Raw genomic sequence first — 10,454 nt, forward strand, 5'->3', positions numbered from 1 at the left:
TTGACAGCATTCCGCACAGTCTGTTGTGCCATAAGTTAAAAGATCTCTTTGGGTTCACTGAATTTTCAGTGAAACTCATTAGTTCTTATCTTGCGTCTCGATCGCAAATTGTGAGATCAGGTGAGAAATCATCAGCTGCCCTTCCTCTCACTCATGGGGTTCCTCAGGGCTCCATTTTGGGGCCAATTTTATTCTCGTTATTTATAAACGATCTCCCGCGTGTTCTTAGATACTGTGGGTATCATTTGTACGCTGATGACCTTCAGATTTACTGCTCTGGGGATGCGTGTCATTCATTTCATGCTTTTGATGCCATTAATGATGACCTTTCGAGAATCTATCAGTGGGCCAACCGCAATGGACTTGTTCTTAATCCGGCTAAATCTCAAGCTTTAATTATTCATACAAGGTGGAGGAATCCTGATCCTTACCCTTTATTTCTGGGGAATGAGGTTATTCCTTTCACTTCCAGAGTTAAGAATTTGGGAATCATTTTCAATGAAACCCTTACTTGGACTGACCATGCAGCTGAGATTTGTAGAAAGGTTTTCCATACCTTGCGCACTCTTAGACGTCTCCAAGCCTTCACACCACAGGGTACCAGGCTCCTACTTATTAGGTCCCTAATTATTCCTTTCTTCACCTATGGGGCTGAATTATTTTTCAGCGCCAGTGTTGAGACGAAGGATCGCCTGAATAGGGCATTTAATTCTTGTGTGCGTTACGTTTTTGGGTTGCGCAAATACGATCATATTTCTCCTTGGGTTGACTCAATCCTAGGCCTTTCTCTTGTCCCTTATCTGCAGACTCGTGCTGTTGACTTTGTCTCTCGATTATTGTACACTGGTGGGCCAAGGTATCTCACGGAGTTTGTGATGACTGGATCATCCACTAGGGCTTCGTGTCTCCGTGTGCCGGGTTCGGGGTGTCGCATTCTCCGCAATTCCCTTTTTGTAGAGGGAATTATTCTATGGAATAACTTACCGCGTGAGCGGAAGAGGGAGCTTATCCTCAGATTTGTGTCTACCACGCATTCCTTAAATCCCGCACAAACAATTGTTTAGGGAAATTCTTTGTACAGAGGACAGCTTGTCCTATTTATTTATCAATAAATTGAAATTGAATTGAATTGAATAATTCCGAGTTATAGGAATTTTGGATAAAATAGCCTTTAGCGTCACTAAAGAAATTTGATTATCTAAGATGTCAAATCGGTCAATACAAAACACGTGAAATTTCCACGCAAAGGTTTTTCTGGCAAATAGGAAGGAGAATAAGTGAGATTTGAGCCTAATAATTTCAAGTGGTGAGTATTTTTAAACTTGAAATGTTTGTAGATGCGTGATGAGATCAATTTGCGTTTTCAGGAGCTTCGTCTGGACTTGACCAAAGAAAGGAAGTACCCAGTACCCATCATACTTCAAAAGAGTGCTTCGTCAATTTTGTGCTGGAGCACAAAGGTTCTCGAAGGATTTAAAGACAATTATTGATTCCCTTTGGTCAAACCTCTAGAATAATTGAATGCAATGGGGGCACCCGAGAGGAACACCGCACACTGGGAAGAGGTAAGCAAAGTTTGAGGTTATGTTCTCTGTTTTTTTTTTCTTAATTATTCTTTTTTGTTACCATTTTTAGAATGTAAAGAACCGGGAATTTCTACACAAACCCAAGAAACGGGTGCTTATGGCCAACACTGAAGAAAGTGGAGGTGGTGCACAAAAAACGGAACAAGATCTGAACGTAGGAACAAGCTTTTGTAGGGAAAGAACATTGCAGGTGTTTCGAAAGACGTCTGTGGATGGAGACTGGACACAACAGTCTTCCTGTGACGATTCTTCCAGATCCGCAAGAGTCCTCCAGTGATTCCACCAACCCACGAGTTTATTCATACAATAACTTCAAGTACTGCATCCATTAGCTACAAAATCTAAAGATAAGCAGTTGAAATATAATGTAAATCGTCCAATAAATAATTCTCCACAAAAATATACATCTTTTTGATTAATTAAAATCACCTTTGTGATTAAACATGCTGCTTAAATAATTAACAATCTCAAATTGAACTGGACTTAAAGGTTTAAAAGGTCCTCTCGAGCAGCTTTTAAATTAAAGACGATTTATAGACGTTTGACATCTTTAAGTCTGTAAAACTTTAGCGTAGAATTCGAAATTTACAGTCTTACAGATTTAAATAAATTTGAAACTTTAAAATTAAAGTTTTTTATCTGAGAATACGAATCAGCCTTTAAAGGGCGATTTAAAGATTTAAGACTTAAATATTTATCTCAGAATTGGGGGGTCTGTTAGGATATTTCACAAGCAATCTCATGATGCAGAGAAAATGAAAAAAAATATATATATTTATTAGGCTTAAGAATGCATTTGAAATTGAACTTTTTCTTAAGTGTCTCCCTTTCCACAGATTAATATATTTTAATAATTTAATTTATTAATAAGTTAAAAATTAAGTTATTACAATATTATTAACCTTAAACTTGGCAAAGTAAATATCCCAGAGCTAAATTTATTGAGTGGAATTATACTTATTTCCACCACTGTACATACGAATACGGCTAGTCCCGGAACAGCCACTTTTCTCTGTCCCGAAATACCAACATTGTCCCGATGCATACAATTCTCACTTCTTAACATTTTTTTCTATTTTGTATAAAAAATGATACATTTTTCAATATTTTTCGGCAAGAATTTTATTCTGGATAGAAGAAAGAATATAAATATTTATATCAACACAGGAAAAAAAAATAATTTGTGAAGTCGTTAAGCTGTTTCAAACTTGAAAGTTCTAAAAAGTGTCCCGAAATACCACACGTGACCCTAATTGCTTACCTCCCGATTCATTTGACGGGATTTGACGGTCGCAAATGGCATTCTTCCACGTCCTCTTAAAATCCGGCAAGTCTTCAGGTGGTTGAGCTTTCTTGGGATCTGTCTTCAAAATTCAACAGTATTTTCAATAGGGCGGACTTCCGGAATGCAAGGCGGGCTAAACATCTTTTCCACATATTGCACATTTGTTATATAGAACCATTCTAGGATTGCTTTCGCATAATGGCATGTTGTCAGATCAGGTGAAAAAAGTGGGGAGATCTCATGTTCTCGATAGGCAGGCAGAAATCACTTCTGGAGGCACTTTTTAATAAGGAAAAAAATAAATGAGCACTAAAAACTTAAAAGTGGTAAGCAAAAAATTAAAAATTAGTGGTAAAAAATAAAGTGGTCGGTAAAAAATTAAAACTGATCTGTAGAAATATTCGAATTGATCAGTGAAAAATTAAAAATGAACAGTAAAAAAATAAAATTAGCCCCGTGTTCCCCTACATAAAAAAACTATCTATTTTTTATAGTTTTTTGTTTACAAAAAATTAGGCACTCTATCCACGATTGACGTGAATAGAAAGCGCCTAACCCCCCCACACACAAATCCCAAATTAGCCCCATTCCCCCCCCCCCCCATCATTACCTATTATGTAGGTCTAAAACCCTTCGGCTTATTATGACCAAGAACCATTTCTAAAAAAAGCTAAAATGCCAGATAAATAAATAACAAATGACAAACAACACAAATAAATTACAAATTGTCTCCCTATAACATTGACTCACACACATTTAAGGCTGTCTCTAAATTAGCCCCTTGTTCCCCTACAAAAAAAAAAACACATAGAAAAATTGAATTTTCAAAGTAGGTTTGGGACCATTGCGGGGCTCCAACTCTATAGAGGGGTCTGGGAGATGGCTCAATATGTTCAGGAAGAGTCCCTCTACTAATCCTGAAAGTTTGATCGAATGTCAATTTGATTTGCATTTTTCGAATTAATAAATACAAAAAAAGCTAAGAAAAATTGAGTTTGTAAAGTATGTTTGGAGCCACTGTGGGGCTCAACCCCTATGGAGGGATATGGGAGATGGCTCAAAATCTTCAGGAAGAGTCCTCCTACTAATCCTGAGAGTTTGATCGATTGTCTTTTTGTTTTACGTTTTCCTCATTAATAAATACAAAATTTTTTGAAAAAAAAATTAATTAGTAATGTAGGTTTGGGGCCACTGTGGGGCTCAACCCCTATGGAGGGATATGGGAGATGGCTTAAAATGTCCAGGAAGAGTCCTTCTACTAATCCTGAGAGTTTGATCGATTGTCTTTTTGTTTTACATTTTTACCATTGATAAATACAAAATTTTTTGAAAAAAAAATTAATTAGTAATGTAGGTTTGGGGCCACTGTGGGGCCCCACCCCTATGGAGGGATATGGGAGATGGCTCAAAATCTTCAGGAAGAGTCCTCCTACTAATCCTGAGAGTTTGATCGATTGTCTTTTTGTTTTACGTTTTCCTCATTAATAAATACAAAATTTTTTGAAAAAAAAATTAATTAGTAATGTAGGTTTGGGGCCACTGTGGGGCTCCACCCCTATGGAGGGATATGGGAGATGGCTCAAAATCTTCAGGAAGAGTCCTCCTACTAATCCTGAGAGTTTGATCGATTGTCTTTTTGTTTTACATTTTCACCATTGATAAATACAAAATTTTTTGAAAAAAAAATTAATTAGTAATGTAGGTTTGGGGCCACTGTGGGGCTCAACCCCTATGGAGGGATATGGGAGATGGCTTAAAATGTCCAGGAAGAGTCCTTCTACTAATCCTGAGAGTTTGATCGATTGTCTTTTTGTTTTACATTTTCCTCATTAATAAATACAAAATTTTTTGAAAAAAAATTAATTAGTAATGTAGGTTTGGGGCCACTGTGGGGCTCCACCCCTATGGAGGGATATGGGAGATGGCTTAAAATGTCCAGGAAGAGTCCTCCTACTAATCCTGAGAGTTTGATCGATTGTCTTTTTGTTTTACATTTTTACCATTGATAAATACAAAATTTTTTGAAAAAAAAATTAATTAGTAATGTAGGTTTGGGGCCACTGTGGGGCGCCACCCCTATGGAGGGATATGGGAGATGGCTCAAAATCTTCAGGAAGAGTCCTCCTACTAATCCTGAGAGTTTGATCGATTGTCTTTTTGTTTTACGTTTTCCTCATTAATAAATACAAAATTTTTTGAAAAAAAAATTAATTAGTAATGTAGGTTTGGGGCCACTGTGGGGCTCAACCCCTATGGAGGGATATGGGAGATGGCTTAAAATGTCCAGGAAGAGTCCTTCTACTAATCCTGAGAGTTTGATCGATTGTCTTTTTGTTTTACATTTTTACCATTGATAAATACAAAATTTTTTGAAAAAAAAATTAATTAGTAATGTAGGTTTAGGGCCACTGTGGGGCCCCACCCCTATGGAGGGATATGGGAGATGGCTCAAAATCTTCAGGAAGAGTCCTCCTACTAATCCTGAGAGTTTGATCGATTGTCTTTTTGTTTTACATTTTTACCATTGATAAATACAAAATTTTTTGAAAAAAAAATTAATTAGTAATGTAGGTTTGGGGCCACTGTGGGGCTCCACCCCTATGGAGGGATATGGGAGATGGCTCAAAATCTTCAGGAAGAGTCCTCCTACTAATCCTGAGAGTTTGATCGATTGTCTTTTTGTTTTACATTTTCACCATTGATAAATACAAAATTTTTTGAAAAAAAAATTAATTAGTAATGTAGGTTTGGGGCCACTGTGGGGCTCAACCCCTATGGAGGGATATGGGAGATGGCTCAAAATCTTCAGGAAGAGTCCTCCTACTAATCCTGAGAGTTTGATCGATTGTCTTTTTGTTTTACATTTTTACCATTGATAAATACAAAATTTTTTGAAAAAAAAATTAATTAGTAATGTAGGTTTGGGGCCACTGTGGGGCTCCACCCCTATGGAGGGATATGGGAGATGGCTCAAAATCTTCAGGAAGAGTCCTCCTACTAATCCTGAGAGTTTGATCGATTGTCTTTTTGTTTTACATTTTTACCATTGATAAATACAAAATTTTTTGAAAAAAAAATTAATTAGTAATGTAGGTTTGGGGCCACTGTGGGGCTCAACCCCTATGGAGGGATATGGGAGATGGCTCAAAATCTTCAGGAAGAGTCCTCCTACTAATCCTGAGAGTTTGATCGATTGTCTTTTTGTTTTACGTTTTCCTCATTAATAAATACAAAATTTTTTGAAAAAAAAATTAATTAGTAATGTAGGTTTGGGGCCACTGTGGGGCTCCACCCCTATGGAGGGATATGGGAGATGGCTTAAAATGTCCAGGAAGAGTCCTCCTACTAATCCTGAGAGTTTGATCGATTGTCTTTTTGTTTTACGTTTTCCTCATTAATAAATACAAAATTTTTTGAAAAAAAAATTAATTAGTAATGTAGGTTTGGGGCCACTGTGGGGCTCCACCCCTATGGAGGGATATGGGAGATGGCTCAAAATCTTCAGGAAGAGTCCTCCTACTAATCCTGAGAGTTTGATCGATTGTCTTTTTGTTTTACATTTTTACCATTGATAAATACAAAATTTTTTGAAAAAAAAATTAATTAGTAATGTAGGTTTGGGGCCACTGTGGGGCTCCACCCCTATGGAGGGATATGGGAGATGGCTTAAAATGTCCAGGAAGAGTTCCTCTACTAATCCTGAGAGTTTGATCGATTGTCTTTTTGTTTTACATTTTCACCATTGATAAATACAAAATTTTTTGAAAAAAAATTAATTAGTAATGTAGGTTTGGGGCCACTGTGGGGCTCCACCCCTATGGAGGGATATGGGAGATGGCTCAAAATCTTCAGGAAGAGTCCTCCTACTAATCCTGAGAGTTTGATCGATTGTCTTTTTGTTTTACATTTTTACCATTGATAAATACAAAATTTTTTGAAAAAAAAATTAATTAGTAATGTAGGTTTGGGGCCACTGTGGGGCTCCACCCCTATGGAGGGATATGGGAGATGGCTTAAAATGTCCAGGAAGAGTCCTCCTACTAATCCTGAGAGTTTGATCGATTGTCTTTTTGTTTTACGTTTTCCTCATTAATAAATACAAAATTTTTTGAAAAAAAAATTAATTAGTAATGTAGGTTTGGGGCCACTGTGGGGCTCCACCCCTATGGAGGGATATGGGAGATGGCTCAAAATCTTCAGGAAGAGTCCTCCTACTAATCCTGAGAGTTTGATCGATTGTCTTTTTGTTTTACGTTTTCCTCATTAATAAATACAAAATTTTTTGAAAAAAAAATTAATTAGTAATGTAGGTTTGGGGCCACTGTGGGGCTCCACCCCTATGGAGGGATATGGGAGATGGCTCAAAATCTTCAGGAAGAGTCCTCCTACTAATCCTGAGAGTTTGATCGATTGTCTTTTTGTTTTACATTTTTACCATTGATAAATACAAAATTTTTTGAAAAAAAAATTAATTAGTAATGTAGGTTTGGGGCCACTGTGGGGCCCCACCCCTATGGAGGGATATGGGAGATGGCTCAAAATCTTCAGGAAGAGTCCTCCTACTAATCCTGAGAGTTTGATCGATTGTCTTTTTGTTTTACGTTTTTTACATTAATAAATACAAAAAATTATTAAGAAAAATTGAGTTTGTAATGTACGTTTGGGGCCATTGTGGGGCTCCAACCCTATAGAGGGGTCTGGAAGATGGGTCAAAATGTTCAGGAAGAGTCCCTCTGTCGATTTAGTAAGGTTTAATATAGCATTTTTAATTTTTTTGCAAAATTGTATTCGGTCATATATAGGAAAATTGTATTTTTTTTAGAGGAAAAAAATATGGAATTTTCCCATAATATGGGCCCCCAGGTCCCCCATTTGGGTCTAAAGTGGTTGTGGAGGCTATCCTGATGATAAGAAATGCATTTTTCCTCATTTCCCGTTAAAAAATATCAGTGAGCTTTTTTTTCATCAAACTGTTTTTTACAGTGTACCTGAAAGTTTGTATTCGCCGCAAGTTTGTATTTACTTCAGGGACGTTTTTAGTACAGAGTCTGAAACGTAAACAAAAAGTGTTTAGCAGCTGAAAATGTCTTTTGGAGGAAACAATCGTCGTCGGCACAATAAAGGAGGTGCCAAGCACTCTAATGCCCCAACAACAGTGGACGAATCAAACCCCATCCTCGTGGCCTTTCACGGATTTGCCCGGGAGCTGGATGACAAGCACGATAGATACGAGAGAATTGTGAAATGTGGCCGGGATATCACGATTGAGAGCAAGAGGATCATCTTCTTGCTGCACACCATTGACCAGAAGAAGGACAATGCACAGAAAGTCCTGGCTGAGGCACAACAGAGACTGGAGAAGGTGTGCACGATGAATTTTGCAGAGATTGCCAAGGAGCTGAAAGGCCTGGATCAGTATCAGTACGCGAGGGCTTTCTCTCCTGGGCTTCAGGTTGGTCTGATATGGAAGGATTTGCACTTTGGGCTAAAGGGAATTAACTATAATACTTGTATTTGCAGGAATTCATCGAAGCCCTGACATTCTTCGAGTACATTTCAGGGAAGGATCTCTCAGATTGGACAAGTGTCCAGGAGAGTCTGAAGTACAAGGGTGAGGAGGAATCCCCACCGATGGAGTGTCTGGTGCAGCCCATTGAATTCATGCTGGGTCTGGCGGATATGACTGGAGAGGTCATGAGACGCTGCGTGAATTCTCTGGGATCCGGTGAAGTAGACAATTGCTTCGATTCCTGCCGTTTCCTGCAGAGCCTCCATGCGAGTTTTCTGGGCCTGGGGCCCACGCACAATCGCGAAATGTCCAGGAAAATGTACACGTTGCGCCAAAGTGTCATGAAGTCTGAGGCTGTGTGCTACAATCTTCGTGTTCGCGGAAAGGAAGCGGCTAAATGGGGCGCCGAGGAGAATCTTCTGGATAAGGGAGTGGATTCAGCGAGTGCCAATGCAGAGATCGACGAAGGATTCTTCTGATTTATCTGTGGATTTTCCATTTTTTTTTATTCACTGTGAACTATTCTGAAATAAAAAAAAAGTCTGAGCTTTGTCTCGTAACACGAAACTTCTGCAGCATCAATTTGAAACTCCAAAATCGACAAAATTTCTCGCATTCTCCGAATCGGAGTCATCCGCAGGAAAAAATGTCTGCCCTGAATGGGGTTTTCTCATAGATATAATACTACGGATGGGACAAGTTGAGCATTTTCCTAAGGAGCCGGTGAAGCGACCTCAAAAACTGAAATGAAATCAAGTGTTCTGAAGCAATGAATTTTTCATTGTTATTCTTTTTCTTGTCGTGTTGGTGTGTGGTTTAATATCAGTGAACAATTCTCCTAGAACCATAGAACAAGAGTTAGAATTCTTGTTCTATAGTCTAGAATGAAGTGCTGTGTGAAAAATTGTGAAAATAGCTCGTGTGTTGGGATATATGAGAGTGTTCCCAGGTGAGTACCTCAAGAAGATTCTTTTTAATTGTCCACCCACCAAAGGCCGCCATAAAAAAAAAGTTCTTCCACAATAAGAAGAGGATATAATCCTCTATTAAATGGTAGGCTCTCAGGACCGGAATTCTATTTTTTAACGAGTTATCGGTGAAAAAAACCGTGAAGTGATCCAGTAACGTAGTCACGAAAATTTTCAATTTTTGGTGATACCTGAGCAACATAACTTTTGTGTGATTCAACAGTGTGCTTCACAAGATTCTTTCTAGTTATGTATTATTGGTATTAGAATCTTAATTCCAGTAATAATATTGGCTTTATTAATTTGAATAATATTGTTTATTTGATTTTAGATATTAATTTTTTTTTAAATGATTGCGGAAAGTTTTTTGATTTTTTCAGCTACCCAAAACTTTAAAGAAAAAAAAAATTGTAAATTACCAGGCTCAAATTGGCTTTTTCGAAAGGCATAGGTAAAAGCCGAATCTGCAACATGCACTTCGATATAAAAGATTTAATTTTTGCAAAATCCAGAAAAGGCAGAAAAAGATACTACCTACAGAAAAGGCACAATCCCATTGGTGGATGCATTTTTTAATTGTTTCTTTTGTCTGCAAACAGAAAAACAACACTAGTCTTTGAATGAGCATTCAGTAGATTTTTTATAGATTTTAATTTATTTCTTTAGCAAAGTTTTCTGATTTCTGATAACTAATTCTGAAATTTCTTCAGAATATTTCAATTCAGATGATTTTTTTTAGTTAACAATAAGAATGAAAAGAAGAATAGTAAAAAATAATAAAACCAAAAATAATACTCCGTTCGGAATGAAGTCGTTTGGGAAAAAAATGGAATTAAGAGAAAGTTTATTGGCAAATGTTTTATGTACCACAATTATTTCTTGTAAAGACTTCTTGTTAATGTTCAGAACTAAAATTGAGGTCTAGTGTTTGATAAGTTGAGGAACGCATGTCTTAAAAAATTTTTATTTTTCGCGTTTTATTGTCAATCTAAATTAGATGGTAAATGGTGAAAGATAGAGACTTGGGACCTTCGAGGGACCCCTGTAAATTGACCATGGGACCATTAATACGCTCTTCATTTCCCCCACTCCTCTCCCCCTTCTTT

General features: G+C 37.4%; 1 protein-coding gene and 1 long non-coding RNA gene across 2 annotated transcripts; both read left to right on the forward strand.

The window, feature by feature from the left end:
• Nucleotides 1-1,150: 1,150 nt before the first annotated feature.
• On the forward strand, nt 1,151-1,730 carry LOC129806135 (uncharacterized). The gene is made up of 3 exons (XR_008752149.1): nt 1,151-1,306; nt 1,368-1,565; nt 1,636-1,730. It is a non-coding gene; the product is annotated as an uncharacterized LOC129806135 (long non-coding RNA).
• Nucleotides 1,731-7,916: 6,186 nt separating this feature from the next.
• On the forward strand, nt 7,917-8,947 carry LOC129806119 (translin-associated protein X). The gene is made up of 2 exons (XM_055854487.1): nt 7,917-8,323; nt 8,392-8,947. The coding sequence occupies exons 1-2, from the start codon at nt 7,955-7,957 to the stop codon at nt 8,857-8,859; spliced, it is 837 nt and encodes a 278-aa protein (XP_055710462.1). The 5' UTR covers nt 7,917-7,954; the 3' UTR covers nt 8,860-8,947.
• The last annotated feature ends 1,507 nt before the right edge of the window (nt 8,948-10,454 follow it).

The sequence above is a fragment of the Phlebotomus papatasi genome, chromosome 1 (genome assembly GCF_024763615.1).
Source record: "Phlebotomus papatasi isolate M1 chromosome 1, Ppap_2.1, whole genome shotgun sequence".
Taxonomy (NCBI): Eukaryota; Metazoa; Arthropoda; class Insecta; order Diptera; family Psychodidae; genus Phlebotomus; species Phlebotomus papatasi.

What these genes read in the sequence shown, in the direction of transcription:
- LOC129806119 (XM_055854487.1), top strand. Translation starts at nt 7,955, where the DNA reads ATGTCTTTTGGAGGAAACAATCGTCGTCGGCACAATAAAGGAGGTGCC. An exon ending in CTTTCTCTCCTGGGCTTCAG is followed by an intron (nt 8,324 to 8,391) that starts GTTGGTCTGATA and finishes TTGTATTTGCAG; the next exon opens with GAATTCATCGAAGCCCTGAC.